The 16,353-nt window shown below is 40.6% G+C and overlaps 3 protein-coding genes across 3 annotated transcripts; all 3 read right to left on the reverse strand.

Moving 5' to 3' along the window:
* Positions 1–564: 564 nt before the first annotated feature.
* On the reverse strand, positions 565–3,962 carry LOC137946777 (glutamate receptor 2.7-like). The gene is made up of 5 exons (XM_068793082.1): positions 3,689–3,962; positions 2,154–3,493; positions 1,707–2,022; positions 1,159–1,562; positions 565–1,068 (listed from the first exon to the last, which is right to left on the reverse strand). The coding sequence occupies exons 1-5, from the start codon at positions 3,960–3,962 to the stop codon at positions 565–567; spliced, it is 2,838 nt and encodes a 945-aa protein (XP_068649183.1).
* Positions 3,963–4,649: 687 nt separating this feature from the next.
* Positions 4,650–8,484, reverse strand: LOC137946778 (glutamate receptor 2.7-like). The gene is made up of 5 exons (XM_068793083.1): positions 8,211–8,484; positions 6,216–7,597; positions 5,772–6,087; positions 5,271–5,677; positions 4,650–5,167 (listed from the first exon to the last, which is right to left on the reverse strand). The coding sequence occupies exons 1-5, from the start codon at positions 8,482–8,484 to the stop codon at positions 4,694–4,696; spliced, it is 2,853 nt and encodes a 950-aa protein (XP_068649184.1). The 3' UTR covers positions 4,650–4,693.
* Positions 8,485–9,870: 1,386 nt separating this feature from the next.
* Positions 9,871–16,141, reverse strand: LOC137945841 (DNA (cytosine-5)-methyltransferase DRM2-like). Its single transcript, XM_068791897.1, has 8 exons — positions 16,033–16,141; positions 15,844–15,945; positions 13,975–14,071; positions 13,835–13,881; positions 13,358–13,420; positions 12,246–12,342; positions 11,624–11,739; positions 9,871–11,460 (listed from the first exon to the last, which is right to left on the reverse strand). Exons 1-8 carry the CDS (start codon positions 16,033–16,035, stop codon positions 10,708–10,710), a joined length of 1,278 nt encoding a protein of 425 aa, XP_068647998.1. The 5' UTR covers positions 16,036–16,141; the 3' UTR covers positions 9,871–10,707.
* Between the last annotated feature and the right edge of the window lie 212 nt (positions 16,142–16,353).

Below are 16,353 nucleotides of genomic sequence, written 5' to 3' on the forward strand. Positions count from 1 at the left end.
TATCTAATACGGTACTCTCCAATGGGAAATCCATATTCAGAGTTACTCGCTGAGATGGCATGGGGAGAGGATATCAATTATCAAAGCAGAAGAAGAAAATATCAAATATGAGAGAAGGAAAGAGATAAGAGAAATGAATAACCAAACGCTACTGTTTCTACACTGCAGGATTGCTAATGGGTTTCTCATTCTCACTTCTTGTCATTGTGTAGAATCTTTTAATTGCTTCAAGGGATTCTCCTTAGAATCAAAAGTCATTCTCTGTTGTAGAATAAAATCATTCGCGAGTACCTCTGTTAAGGCATTAAATTCGTATACTTTGTTTCCATGTTGGAATATTGTTCGTAACAACTGTTGTGACCGTTGCTGAAATAGTTTATATTAAAGTGTTATAGAGCATAAAAGAATCTGTCCAGAAGCGCCTGTAAATCGCTGCTCCTGGTGATGTCTACAAGGCCAAGATGGACACAAAATTTTTTATCTTAATCTTCGCCTATAAATATCCGCAGCAATATGCAAAAGAAACCGTAAAAATCAACAGCCTCTAATGTCCTTCATATCCAATCACCTCTTCTTGCTAACTTGTAGATCAGATTTTTCGGTTCCTACCTCAAAAGAGGGAGACGCGTAGCCTGCAAGGCTGCTTGGTCCAGCTTGATCGTTCCGACTTTCTCTAACCGCACCAGCCTCATCTTCACCATTATCGATATTAATGGTTTCATCGATTACCTGAGCTTGAACATCATCCGAACTCTCGTCGACACGTACAGAATCGTCTGCAGGCTCAACTAGTTCGACTTCGGCGGCGATCTTTGCTCTCTTTTGCTCCTCGTATGAGATGTTGATCAAGTACAAAACGACTGTCGCTGCTGAGATAGATAAGGTGGTGAGGTAGACTAAACGGAAGCTACTGAGGGAGAGTTCGTAGTTGATGTCTGTGGCTTCAAGTGGGTCTGGACAAGTCATGTTCCCAAACCATTTAGTCTCTATTTCGTTCATCCTATACTGGTTAAACTGAACAACGGCTCTCGAAACGTCGGAGACCAGGGGCGAACCTAATGAGAACGCCTGGAAATCAGCAGAAGACGCAAGTGAGATTGCAGCGATCAGAGAGTCATTAATTTGGACAATAACAGAGCCACTGGGACAGAAGGTTACAAATGCGAAGCCGCCCGTTAGATAAGTCTTTCCGGCCATGGTGTAATTGCGGCAGTACTTTTTGAGAAAGACTTTGATGTAAGGGATCTCATCCACTATCGCAGAAACACCGTAGGGGCTTCCCAGATCGAGGGCCTTGGCGTAGTCTTCAACTGAAGGGTAAGGTATGATATTTGATTCGTCTGCGCCTTGCTCCTTCAGGAACTCCAGCACAAAAGATCCATTCTGGCACCCAATGTTCTCTTTGTTCTTAATCAGAGTTTGAAGATCACTCACCTTGGGTCGAAGCTTCTCCACTGTCAAAATGGAGGTCAAATTGGCCCCATAACTTGTCACAAGAACGAAGATGACAAAAGTCCACAAGCTGCTGACGAATCTCGCGTGGTTGGTATTCAACTTCTCTCCTGCACCCAAGGTACTGATTAATTTCTCTCTTAAGAGTCATGATCCATTCATAAATTAACTATCATAACCACGAAGCGACAGGGAAGAAGAACCTCAGGAAGTACAAGAAATATTTAACGACACAAAATTTAATGGCTACTTACTATTCGCAAATACGAAGATGGTAAAGGAAAAATAGAGGATTTTTCCAACTTGTTCTGGTTTCGTCCCTTGGAATTCCTTGTTCGTTGAACGCTCGAAAAACCATATAAGAACTCCCTTGACCACTGACATTCCTGCGGTGGCAAACCACAGCTCCATTGAAAGTGGAGCCAAGAACCACAGAATTTTCTTGGTAACATCGGCGTCCACAACTGGAACGATCATGGAAATCCCGGAGTCTGTGAACGGCTGGCTGAAATCCACATAATTTGATCTGTTTGCTCTGATAGTTGTATCTCCTACCACCGCGTCGTACCTCTGCTCTTCCACGAGATCGACAAAACAAGCTAATCAAAATCGATTGCAAGGTGGGAATTATAAATGCTCCTGGCTTCTCGAAAAGCAAATACCAGATTAAAAATAAAAATAAAAATTATACTCTCCCCCACCTTGAGGAACACCTGATAAATCAGTTCGTCGTAGTAGCCTAATTCATCGACGTGACCATTATCATACGGTTGAAAATCCAGTTGCACATACGGCATAGTCTCCATGACGGTACGGAAAATATCAACGACGTAACCTTTGGTGGCATTACGTTTCTGTTTAGGGTCCCATTCCACCTTCACGAACTCGTTGTATCCAGTTTTAACAGGGACGCCAACCCTCAAGATTGTGACATTCGTAGCGGTAGGAGATTTCGGAACTATAGTGCTTCCTCCAGGCCATATAATGCTGGCGAGATCTTCAGCGTTGGTAGAGTAGTTCTTCTCGTTGCTCAGAACGTGAGAGAGACCATAGCCTGGTGTCCAGTAACCTACCTTCCGTCCTGCACCGTCGTTCACCACATTTATAATCTCAAAGGTATTGAAAGAGTTCAACTCCCCTTCTGCTAAGCTAATCACCCCGCTCAAGCCATTGAAGCGCGTGGCCATGAGGGCCTGTAGAAGTTTGGGCCCAACTGGGGACACTTCCATGCCCATTAATTTCTTTGAATTTGCTTCTGTTGGGGGATTGGGGTGAAGAATCGGCGAGACTCCGGGGGAGTAAGCTTTTTCAGCTGCCAGTGCGATTGCCCACGTTGCATCATAAGCCCATAACGCATACACATCAATGTCGGATACATCTGCCTCGGGATGTTCCTTTCGGAATTTACGTTTCCACCGTTGTCGAAAATTGTCCAGAAGTAGGGATTTTGGCACATGTGTTTTGATTCCAAGAACACCTTCCATGGAGTTCACCACAGAAGGATCCATGGATTTGACAAGATTGGCTAGTCTGGACGTTATGATCCATGCATACCCATCTACCATCATCCCTGCCTCGTTTGCTAGCCGGAAAAAGCTTCCACCGAGCGAAACCGGCAAGTGAACGATGAAAACCCTGACGGGCAGATCGAATAATTCACTCATAATTTGACGAATCGCGGCCTCATCTGCTGTTGATGGGAGCGGGATCCTGCGAAAGATGACTGTCCCAACCTCTTGGATGGCATCAGTGAGGTAAGGTATTGGGCCATTTCCACTGTAGCTATCGTCATGGATGAGGATCAATTCTTTCCAGCCAAAAGCTTTAAGAATTGATGCAATAGGCCTCGCCTGAGCAGAGTCATTCTGTGCCATACGGATGAAGTAAGGCGTTCGGGATGGTGATATCAGAGAGTTGACGACAGAGAAGGAGACGATGGGAACATGAGCTTCGTTTCCCATGTGCGCCAGGAAATCTGCCTCTTCTGATGTTTGAGGCCCAATGATGGCTTCCACACCAAATGTTTTCATAAGCAGCAAGCCTGCAAAATGAACTGATCAAGCCACTTATTTTCACTAAATTCATCACAGGAATCATTAACGAATGTCTGGTAAAAAGTGAGAAATGTTCCATAAATAAACGGTCCTAAATTTCTTCCCATATTTGTTCTTTGGACTGCAGATGGATTCCTATCTCGTCTAAAATTTCAGAAGACTCTAAAAGAGCTGTATCATACCTGCAGAAGCGGCTTCGACGACACTTCCTTGGGAATTCATATCATGAAGTATAAGACGAGTCCGATAATCCCTGCCAGTAGTCGTATAAAAGTCCTCGACAGCCATGGAAATGGAGCTGTTATTCACAACTCCATCAAGTAATTCAAGGTCCAAAATCACTCCAACATGGACATCCACACGCCCATTCCCGGTTCGATCTCCACATGCGATGGAGATGCCAAGAATCACCAAGCAGAAGATCGAGAACGAACGAAGCTTCTGCTCTGCCTTCATTCAGCGCGCATCTGCAACAATGTCGGACCAGAGAGATGGAGCATTGCTCCCGAACAAGAAAACAGCCCATATTAATCATCGTGATTCAGCGGAGGTCTTCTTCCTAGTAGCTTCCTTGCGATTAATCAATTTAGGTTCGGCGGAGTAACTCGGCACGAATGACTTTTTTCAAGTTGACCAATTCTTCTGTACAGGCATCGAAGCAACCGGGCCATAAGAAAGCGACATGATCATGTTATTTATGAATTTACTTGTAGATGTTGACATGGAATCGTTTTTGGAAACCAGTGACCAGGCCAGAAGAGGCAACCGGTAAGAGCCCAAAAATCTGTCAATGAAAGAATCACAAGCATTTCTTTGCTCTTTCTCTGAATCCACCGATCGTTCTTATATTATGCGAATGAAAACGATTCCATGTTAGGTGATAATTTTATAGAGGTTTTGATGCAGAACTTTTTTATTTGATTGAATGCATAAAAATAAAAAATCATTTATCACATTATCCAATCATTTGCTCATGGATCGTTTCAGCATAGTTGTTTGCTATTAGGTTTTTTGATAAATTCTGTCAAAACAAAATTTAAAATAATCAATCATTAATTCTTACATATAATAAATGAAAATGATACAGAACAATTTCTACTGACGCTACTGGAATTGGACTACCAGTGCCACCAATCGGTTCCATACACGTGCTCGAAAATTATGACAAGGTATCAGACAAGTCCCAATCAGTTTCTAGTAGCTTCGACCTCAATGAATTGAGCAGAGGACAGCACAGGACTGCTTGGTCGACTATTAAGCGCACGCGGTTCAGTCGCAGGTGCATCTTCTTCGTGGTAATGGGTATTAATTTCATCTAAGGTCTGATCTTGTCCGTCGTTGGAAGCTTCCTTGTCCGTTCCCCGGTCTTTTGGCTCATCTGGGTCGTCCCCGGCGGTGACCCTGGCTCTCTTTCTCTCCTCGTATTTGAGGTTGATACAGTGTATAATGACAGTAACTGCTGAGACAGATAAGGTGGTCAGGTAGATGAATTTGAAGCTACTGAGAGAGAGTTCATAGTTGAAGTCGGTGGTTTCAAGTGGATTAAGGCATGTCTTGTTTGCAAACCACTTGTCCTCCATCTGGGTGATACTTCCGTCGCTAAATAACTGAAGAATAGATCGCGAAACGTTGGAAACCATGGGGCTGTCTCTTGGAAACACCTGAAAATCACCACAAAGCAAGTGAAGTGAAAATAATATTGCAGTGATATATCAGAAGGTCAATTGCACAAATACCACTTGGTGAGGGAAAAGATTATATTACAAAGCCGAAGCCTCCCGTTCGATAAGTTTTTCCGGCCATGGTGTAACTGCGGCAGTAACTTCTGAGAAAGACTTTGATGTAAGGGATCTCATCCACTATTGCTGAAACTCCACCGTTGGCGCTTCCCAGCTCGAGGGCGTTTGCATATTCTTTAGCTGTACCACAAGGTTTGAGATTTGATTCGTCCGCTCCTTGGTCCTTGAGAAACTTCAGCACAAAGGATCCAGTCTGGTAGCCGATTTTCTCTCTGTTCTTAATTAGAGTTTGAAGATCAGTCACCTTGGGTCTAATCTTCTCCACTGTTAAAATGGAGGTCAAATTGGCGCCGTAACTTGTCACGAGAACGAAGACGATGAATGTCCATAAGCTGCTTATGAATCGCGCCTGGTTGGTCTTCAACTTCTCTTCTTCACTCAAAGAGGGCTTCTTGTCACTCACTATACCGATCCATTTATAATTGGTATTAGAGAAAATCTAAGGGAAGAGAAGCACTCTACTTACTGTTTGCAAACACGAAGATGGTGAAGGAGAAATAGAGGATTTTTCCAATTTGTTCTGCCTTCGTCCCTTGGAATTCCTTGTTTGTTGAACGCTCGAAAAACCAGACAATAACTCCCTTGAGCACCGACATTCCTATAGTAGCCAACCAGAGTCCCATTGAAAGTGGAACAAGGAACCACCATAATTTCTTGGTCACGACGTTCTCCACAACCGGAACAATCATGGAAATTCCCGAGTCCGTGTAAGGCTGGCTAAAATCCACATATCTTGATCTCTGTCCAGTAATCGTTGTATCTCCCACCACTGCATCATATTTCTGCACTTCCACAAGATAAAATAAGCAAAAATCGACTCAAAAGAACTCAATGATGCAGAGGAGTATTTTTAGTTTTTACAGATGAAAACCAATGAATATGGATGATACAAGCAGTATCAGTCTCTCACATTGAGGTGCACTTGGTAAGTGAGATTGTCGTAATATCCTGAGTCGCCGCCGTGGACGTGATTATACGGCTGAAAAACCAGTTGAACCTTATACGGCATAGCCTCCATTACAGCACGGAAAATGTCTACCGAGTAACCTTCAGTGATGTTATATTCGTTTCCCCTGACGAACTCCGTAAACCCCTTTTTAATGGGAAATCCAATCCTCAATCTTTTATTCGGTGTAGTGATCAGAGATTGTGGACCGGATGTGAGTATTTTATTCGTTGTAGTGATCTGAGATTGTGGACCGGATGTGAGTCCTCCCGGCCATATAATCCCTGAAAGATCTTCAACCTTGGTAGAATAGTTCTTCTCTGAGCTCAGACTACGAGAAAGACCATAAATTGGTGTCCAGTAACCCACTTTCCTTCCTCCGCTACTGCCGCTCATCAAATTTATAATCTCGAAAGTATTCGAGGAATTTAAGCGCCCTGCTGCTAAATTGATACGATCCCAATTCAAGCCATTTAACTGTGTAGCCAACAAAGCCTGTAAAAGTTTTGGTCCAACTGGCGACACCTCCATGTCCATCAATTTGGTCGAGTCTCCTTCTACACTGGGGTGAGGATAGTGGGGTACTCCTGCTGAGAGGGCTTTTTCAGCCGCCAATGCTACTGCCCATGTTGCATCGTAAGCCCATAATGCATATACATCAAGGTCGGGTATATCTTTTTCAGGCTGTTCTTTTCTGAACTTACGTATCCACGTTCGTCGAAAATTGTCTGTAAGTGGGGGTTCTGGTACATATGTCTTGATTCCAAGAACACCTTCCATGGAGCTCACGGCTGAAGGATCCAAGGCTCTGACAAGATTGGAAACTCTGGTTGTTACAAGCCATGCATACCCATCTACCATCATCCCTGCCTCGTTTGCCTGTTGGAAAAACATTCCGCAGAGTGAAACCGGCAAGTGCACGATGAAAACCTTAGCCTGCAGATGATGATCAGCTGATAATTCATTCATTATTTGATGGATAATCGCCTCATCTGCTATGGATGGGAGGGTAATTCTCCGTCTGATGGTAGTTCCAACCTCTTGAACAGCATCAGTAAGATAGGGTATTAGCGCGTTTCCACTGTAGCTATCGTCATGGACGAGAACGACATCAGTCCAACCAAAGGCGTTGAGGATGGCTGCGATGGGCTTTGCTTGGGAGGAATCGCTCTGCCCCATACGGATGAAGTATGGCGTTCGGGATGGGGATAGCAGAGAGCTGCCAGCGGAGAAAAAGACTACAGGAACATGAGCTTTGCTTCCCATATAAGCTAAGAAGTCCGCCTCTTCTGATGTTTGGGGGCCTATTATCGCTTTGACGCCAGCTCTTTTTATAAGCTCCAATGCTGCAACACGAAGAAAAATTGGAAGTTTCAGATTTCGACAAATCCATCAGTAGTCATTCTCTCATCGATTTTGTTCCTACGAAAACTTGTTGGACGCGTTATTTTGAATCCTATACCGGATGACAAGTTCAGATTGGTAGAACATGAAAGGATTTACAGCAACTACTGATTTTCATTTGCCGTTTGCTTTCGGAGCTCTATTAAAAATCACCAGCAGCGAGGAGAGAGGAAATCCAATCTTAGCTATGCCAAAATTCAGAATCATATGGTTTGGCGGAGTTGATGCAACTACACAATTGAATGCATGAACTGATAAGGGACCTGAGTAGGAGGCTAACACGTCAGGTTTATTTCAAGGTAGAATAGTCAATCAGACCTTCAAAGCAGAATAAGTTTTCTGGCTAGGATCAAGTCCAGAAAATGGGAACTCAGAATAGATTTGATTAATGGAAAAAAATAAGGGTGGTTATAATTAGGAGTTTCCTTTAGACACTGCTTCCCATTTTTTAACTCGATCTTCTCAATTGTAGCTCAAATGGCGTCTGCTTCCTCATATAAACTCAAAATAAGTGCAGCTGCCTGTATGGACAAGTCTTAGAATTTAAACCAGTACCTTCGGAAGCAGCTTCTATGACACTATGACAATCCCTGTAATGAAACTTGAGACGAGTGCGATAACCTCGGCCGATGCTTGCATAGAAATCCTCCAGCGCGACCGACATGATACTTCTACCAACAATCCCAACAGAAGTATGAAAATCCAGAATCACTCCAACATCCACGTCTACAATTTCAAAAGCACCATCTGATGTGATCAAACTTCGGAAGAGCATCAAGTAGCAGAAAAAGGACGAGTACTGAAACGGAAGCTTCAATTTCGCCTCCATGGAAGGCTGTTCCGAGGAAGACGGAGTAGTCGGCAGTTATTGCAAGTTCTTATAAGGGAATTTTATAATACGGAATTTTAGAATATTATCTTTTTATTTAACATAATAACACAAATATCCTAACTTTTAGTGAGTTAACCGTCAAACGTATGTTACACGATCATGCCACACAACACCCAAAGAGTGTAACAAGATGTCAGCCCACAGTGTCATTATCTAAAAATGCCACATCATCAAATAAATATTTAAAAATACTAAATAAAGTATTTATTAATTTTTGGGTTGTTTCTAGCTACATATGTGGGCGAGGCAGACGATTATTATTTAAGTCGTCCCATCCATTTTGGAATTTTTTCTGTCCTTGCCCAATCAAATGATTTGTTCTTTATTGTTACAGTCAACCTACATCGGCATCAACTTCCAAAACACTACCGTCTTGATCTGACGTCATTTCTTAACAGCTATCAAGGAATTCGAGCCCATGAGTAGTATCTTGAATTCGAGCCCATGAGTAGTATCTTTTTGTTTCTCTTCCAAAAGATTTTGTCTCATGCCAACTTCTACGAGTTGTTGAAAATTCGTCGATCACTCAGTTTTCCGAAAACAAACCAGGTCTATATGTCCAACTTGCTGAAGCTAAATAGTGAAGATCCATTAAAGCGTTCACACTGACCTGACTTGTCTACTATCCGGGATTTTCAGCCCACACAATAAAACCTAAAAGTCACCCAGGTCAAATCAGTTTTTACAAATTCTCCATGTCCCAAATTCTCCACAGCTAAATTACCAGGTCAATATGTCAACTGGCTGAAGCTAAATGAAGATCCATTAAAGCGTTCACACCGATCGACAAAAGTGGACCTGAAAATACAACTGGCGGATACGAATTCCATGAATGGAACATGTGACCGGACTTGTCTACTATCCGGGATTTTCAACCCACACTGTAAAACCTAAAAGTCACCCAGGTCAAATCAGTTTTTACAAATCCGGTGAAAAAGCCTAAGTCCAGCAATCTCCACGTCCCAAATTTTCGACCGCCAAATTGCAGCAGGTAAGCTTGCCTTTTTATCTTTTCTCCGATGGTTAAATCTGGTGTCTATATCTTATCTTCTGATAAGATGAAAAAAAACGATTTCCTTCAAGCTGTTTGAACTTCCAGGAAGCTATATGATTTCCCTACATTACTAAACCAAAATGGACCCATGAGCAAAAAGGAAAATGTAAGATACAAAATAAGTTTTTGTGCTTAGTTTCTCCTCCTAAATTAAAGAGTTAAAAACATTAACACCCAGAAGCAAAATTTCTAGAGGAACTACATTCAAGGTGCGACAGATATTGCATATTTAACCTGAGATATAAGTGCTAATAATTTTGCTAATTGGATTTGATTAGCTTTGTATGCGGCAAAATCTCCTTGTAAAACAGCAAAAATCTCCATGGAAAACAACAGGAATGAAACTGCATCAAAGCTGAGAACCATATCGTGAATCACACCCAATTGAGTTGGTATTATCCAAGGGAGGGAGAGGAGCCTTCACTTATCTGGAAAATCCCACTATTGACACTGGCATTGTCACCTTTGATAGTTAAGGCCTTCACTACAACAGAAACACGACACTTCTGCAAGCCGTGGCCACAGGGTGCTCTCCGCATTGCTGAGGTCTCTGGCATTTCAACAGGATTAATTATTGGGTTTTTCAATAGAATGGAAGCACTTCATACCTTCCAGAATCAGACTTTTCTCCCCATTAATTTTTTCACCATCTCCAAGATCCGGAAATAATCATAGAATAGCACTGAATGTTTACCCTCCAGTCCATTTCTAGTCGCACGGTTGCAACCTGAAAGATTATTGCAGGGACTCCCACCAACAACTAAATCAAACCCACCTGTACAACTGATAAGCTGCATCAACCTATCAATACATAGCTCCTGGACATCTGAAAACTCAATCAAAGTGCCACTCTGATTTGTCTGATCCCACCAGCTACGAAGAATATTTCTATTGAATTCAGAAATTTCAACAGAGACCACAGTTTTGAGAGGTATTCCAAGCCGGTGAAGTGCAACTTCAGCGCCCCCAATGCCAGAGAAGAGGGAAAGAAGTGTGACCCCATCAGGAAACATGCCCTTCAGGACAGAAAAATGGTAGGCTACTGTGTCCACTTGGAATGAGTTACCTAGTGATTTAAACCTCTGAGTGCTGCTGATTCCACCTCCTCATGTATGATTCTTTGCATAGCCCATTAACATTTCTATCTCATCCGGCTCCAGAGGTGCCACCCTGTTAAGCCCCACCCAAACCAAGTTCCATCTTTTGCATTGGGAAATGACATACTTTATGATGCTTGGAGGTGGAGGATCTGAAGAGTAGGAGAGAGAAATCTGAATCTTCTCTGTTATCTGGGCAGTCGCAACACTAGTGTTTATGCAGTTGAATTGGGTTCTGTGGTCCCATGGAGGCCACCATTTTCTAGTCAATGGGAGGGCCTCATGAATAGTTCTTGGGGCCTGTGGTTCAAGGGGAAACCTATTGCCAATGGGCAGATTGTGGATGTAGCCACGGTTTCTTGCTGCAGCAGAGAAGTGCTTTGAGTCCACAAATTCCGGCTGGATTTCATACAAGAATTTGGAGATAGTTCTCCATGCCCCCCTTGGAGCAATCGCTACATTTTCATAGTAGAAGTAAGGAGGTCCCCTTGCTACTCCAGGGATATTTCTTTGAGTCACAGAATTTGGATAATCAGGAACTCCAAAATCAACCATGCATGGCAGGCTGGACAGTGTTGAAGGCTTCTCACTGTCCACCAAAATTCTCTTCAGCTTGTTATGCCTATCATAGGAATGGTACCTTTCTTCAAATTCCTTTTTCCTCCTATTCAAAACGTTATTCTCCCTTATTCTTGCCTCTTCAGACTCTTTCCTCCTTTTCTTGTCTCTGGGAAACTCATCATTTGAGCTGTTAGACCCTGTCTGCAGAATATAAGAAAAAAATCATGCTTGAAATATGTCATCAATTACATACAGTTTCTGTAGAAAGATAAGTAACATGATTTTCAAGTATTACTGAACTCCATAAAGAAAGCAAAACACCAGTCCGATTTCTGTTGAGTGCAGAACATAGATAGAGTAGTACCTCATCTTCATCAGACTTCAAAAGATGTGATTCCACTGTGAAAGAAGAATCAGATGAATCTGTAATTTGGGAAGTATATATAAAAGCCTGTAGCTCAGAGAGTGAAGCATTTGGACCTTCATTTTTAAATACAGCAGAAGTCAGAGAAGTAGGTTGTCTACAGAAAATATCAACACAGGTGAAAAGACAACAGAAATATGAGAGTAACAACAACATGCAAAACTACTAACAGTATTACTTTAAATTACAAGATGTGAACTTTAGTAATTAATCAGACTACTAGTAAGCTGAAAGAAAGCCAAATATAGCATGAAAAAAAATCTGAAAATTTTAATTTATGCAGGCAGCCCCAACCAAGGAAAAGAGTATTCGAGCCGAAAGTAGCATTACATATTCGCAAGTGAGGCACTTGGACAGGCATGAGCAGTCCTAGCCCAAAAAAGGAATTATTACCCCAAGCAACAAAAATGTTGCAGATATGTACCCGAGCTGATATTCAGTTGAAAACTGAAAAAGATTTAAATTTGTAAATCGGGATCTATTTGACTGATTAATCTTAACTGGTTCATAAAAATTGTTAAAGACCCAATTAAAATAACCTAATCAAAGCAAGATACAACACCACAATAATCCAACGCTGCAGAAGCCTCATGTTCAGTGAAGCCCATATCAACTAGAAGCATCCAGATTTCTTCTTCTTCAGACAAAGTTGGTGTTTCCTGGTAGAACAGGAGCAGAGAGTCACAAACTGAATATAAAAGACAACTAGTAAACAACAAGCCTCATTTTGACTACAGGAGGAATCTATATATTTTAAGACGAATTCATAGAAGATTTCAGGTTCCTTCTTTGTTTGCGTGACTGAATCATATAGGAGAACAGTTGGAAATAACTCGGAGAAGAAATGTAAAAGCTGCAGCTCTGACTCTATGAATTAAATACTCCATGTGCTTTCATAGATGTTAGGATGACTTTCATATTGACCCAGTAGAATATAACGTCAATAATCATCCTACAGCACACCTTCTAACCAATTGTACAACAATTACAGACGCTTTTAAAGTCAGGAAACAAGGAAAATTTACCGTATTCTGGAAGCAAGGAGATATTTTAAACACATGTAATTGGTCTCATTTATGACAGGACCTACTCTTTAGATGGATTTTGTACATGCTAGTACAGACATTGCTATTGTCTCTTTGGATCCTAACAATTATGGTCCTATGGTTGCATCCAGGCAGTCCTGTTGATCAGAAAAACTACCAGTTACAGTTGAAAGCCAAAATAAAAGTTCAAAATTCATTAATTCCATTGAATAGTTAGCATCAGCAACCTGAAGTGTTTTTGGATCCTGGCTGATTTACATGGTGGGACTTGAACTGGCAGAGCAGAGAGGACCAACATTTCTGTCATCCATACAATATAAATAGTATGCTGAAATGAATGCCCCCATGAGTGGTTGGTGCATATTCTCTACAACTAGAATATGAAACAACCTCCGATTCCTAATACAAGAATGAGAAGAAGGATATAAAATATAACACTCATAATAACAATAGAAGCAACGAAGCAGCCCAGGATCCACTGAAAAGAATTTAATGAATTTTTCTAAGGTTATTGGCATAAAATTGCCAGTACAGTAGCAAACCTGGTTAGCATGACAATATTCCACTTCACAGAACTCATGATCAAGAAAATGACTTCACAGAACTCATGATCAAGAATGTGACTTACACTTTTTGAAGAATTTCGAGCAGTGGAAGAGTTGCAACATCCTTGAGCAGACTCCTCGAGAACCTGAGAGGTTCAAACATAGATTACAATTACAGTATTCTAATCTACATTACGTATATATGGAAATATTTTTTTAGTTTTCTATAAGGGATAATGTTTAACAGATCTCTCAACAAAAATTCAGGGTTAACCAAAGTGCAAAATTCTACAAAGATTTAGATCCTATAACATGAGCCACTGAATAGTTGCTTGTAACAGTAACAGTAACAGATTGGCATAATCTTGGCTATGCATTCATGGGAATGATAAGCTTAATAGATTCACCACATGGATGCAAAGTTTAACCGGAATGTAACTCCAACTGCTCCTTCGAGCATCCTCAAGGCACAGAGCCTAGAGGAGTAATATGTAACATTTTTTAGACGAAAACAATGCCATTCAAGAGAAAGTAGGATACTTAAGAGAAGACTATCTTACAGAATATGTAAGAAGAGCTTCCAGTACTGCCTCTGTGTTCCCTTCTCCTAGAAAATAACAAGTCGAGTTCAGTGTGCAATTCCCTATAGAAGCATCCACACAAAGCGCAGTAGAGTTTCTCAAGCAACACATCACCATACCACTCTCCTGCATTGCTTTCAAAATCATGTCTGGTGAAAACCCCATTTCAGCAAAATGAGCAAACACAGAGGATATTGGTACTTTTGCACTGTCTAACTGAAACATGAAGAAAAATGAAAAGATAAGTCATCTAAAATCCTACAAAAAGAAAGACAGAATAATGCACCACTGTGAACAGCATATACTCTACCAACAATAGCAAAACATTAAAGATCAGTCACAGTTAATCATTCACCAGCTCAATATCAAGCAAATAGTGAGTATGAATGTAACACCTATTTAGAAAGAAGCTTCATGATGCCTATGCACCCACATATCTGTATTTATCCTCTATATTAACTTCCCCCATCTTTAACGAAGTCTCATCTCGCCCATCAGACCTGAGTTGTTTAGATGGAAATAAAGCACAAGAACAATCTATCACATGCTTGCCCTCTTATAATTTTATTTCTGGGACTTTCCTCCTTTTGGTCAGTAATAAATGTGCGTTTTAACACAGCAAAGCCTATGCAAGTCCAAAGTTCAATTCCAAGTGAGAGAAATTTGGCTGACCAGGCTTTCTGACATTGAACTTAGCTTAAATGACATGCCTTGGAAGACAGTAATATTAAGCAAATTGGACTATTCATGACAAAGTGTTCAAGCGTTATAAAAAATAGATTTTAAGATCCCTGGCTTTGTTTCATATCTTCTTCATGATACTACAAGTCATAAAAAGTTTCAATATCTTCACTATCTCGCCTGACCAATTATCTTGGCTGCCTCACACAAGAAGACAAATTTAGTACAAAAACCCTTACTGATAGATAAACAAGCACTCTTTAAAACAATCAATTCAAGGAGAGGTAAAAGTTTAAGGAATCAATGAAAAGGCAAAAAGAGGCTTTCTAACTGCATTTCTTTGCATCATGAATGAATTGATGAGAGAATCTCTCATTTTATCATACTATTCTCAGAAAGAAAGAGAGAGAAACGAAAACAAGGAACAGCATAACAATTGATGATTGATATGAAATCAGAGAGACAAAAATTCTTAGAAAAGTTAACTGATTAATACAGGAAAGGATGAAACGTAAGCACAAACTTATCAAGCATAAGGAACATAATTCCAGAAGAGATTAGTTCATCTATTTGTTCTTAGAACTTTGCTCCAAAAGAATATGACCAATACTACCGATAATAAACATCATAGAGACTTAACCCTAGTTCCAACCATTTTGGGGCCAAGATTAAACTCGTCACTAAATTTGGACAATTGACTAACATAAAAAATGAAAATAACATGTAGGCATCAAATTAAAATCAAGAAGATTAACTGTCTTTGGCTATCTCATCCTCACATTTGGCTTCATTGGAACAAATGTCTTGATGCTTTTTACAGGAACAGTAATTCTTCTACTTAGTAAAGCACCTGCTGTCTCACAAGTGCAAATAGGTAAACCCTCTTGCAGCGGATTGTGTGTTAAAAAGCAGACTACTTCAGCGTGAGAATGCATGCAGTAGTAAGATAAGTTGACTGACAGGTCTCTTGTAGTAAATTCAGTTGGGGTAACCCATTATAAATTCAAAAATAATTATTGACCACCCAAAAGTAAACTCGAGTAAAAATTGCCGGTAGTGATTTTCTGTAATCATTTCAGATAGAATTCCATTTGGGTGGAATAATCGTTTCTCTTGAAAATGCAACAAATTCATTGCAGATAGTCAGAACGACATGCCTCTCATCATCAGCGTTTCATAAGTTCTAATAGTTATTACGATGATTGGAAAGAAGATACAACCTTCCAGTTTTCCTAGGTAATCTTTCTTTTTTAGAGATAAAACATAAGAAATACATCCCAACTCAAAGTTGTGAAGCATGCAATTACTTCGCCCGCTCGATCAGCGCTGCATGTGGAGTGAATGTTCTTCTTCTGGATTTCATCTTCGCTCCAACTGAAATCCTCGTCTACGCTGTCAGTTATACTAGCCTAGACATGGAAATTATCAAGAGGCATAAGCATGAATAGACGTAGATGGTATTGCTTGGATTAATTAAGTCAGGCAAAAGGATTCACCATTTTCCCGCAATATAAGAAGCCGCTGTCATCAGATTTCCAGTAGACGTAAGGATCAGAGGCAGAAAAGCGTAAGTACTATCAGTTCAAGCTCCAAAGGAAAACCCAATTCGTCACAGCTCACAAGGGAATCCGTCAGAACAGATTAAACGAAAAACGATGTAACAAGCCATCAGAAACTTATTGATCGCTAATCTTTTTCTTTAATTTTTCTTTAATTTTTTAAAATTGAGAACTAAATTTATAACAATATCGTTATTTCGTAAAATTATTTTTCAGGAATTAATTAAAACCTTCTAATTTTTATATTATAAAATAGTA

This window comes from Aristolochia californica, unplaced genomic scaffold (assembly GCF_029961685.1).
Source record: "Aristolochia californica isolate CCGP_79_NKW_82.1479 unplaced genomic scaffold, dmAriCali1.0.hap1 SCAF_12, whole genome shotgun sequence".
In the NCBI taxonomy this organism is placed as follows: domain Eukaryota; kingdom Viridiplantae; phylum Streptophyta; class Magnoliopsida; order Piperales; family Aristolochiaceae; genus Aristolochia; species Aristolochia californica.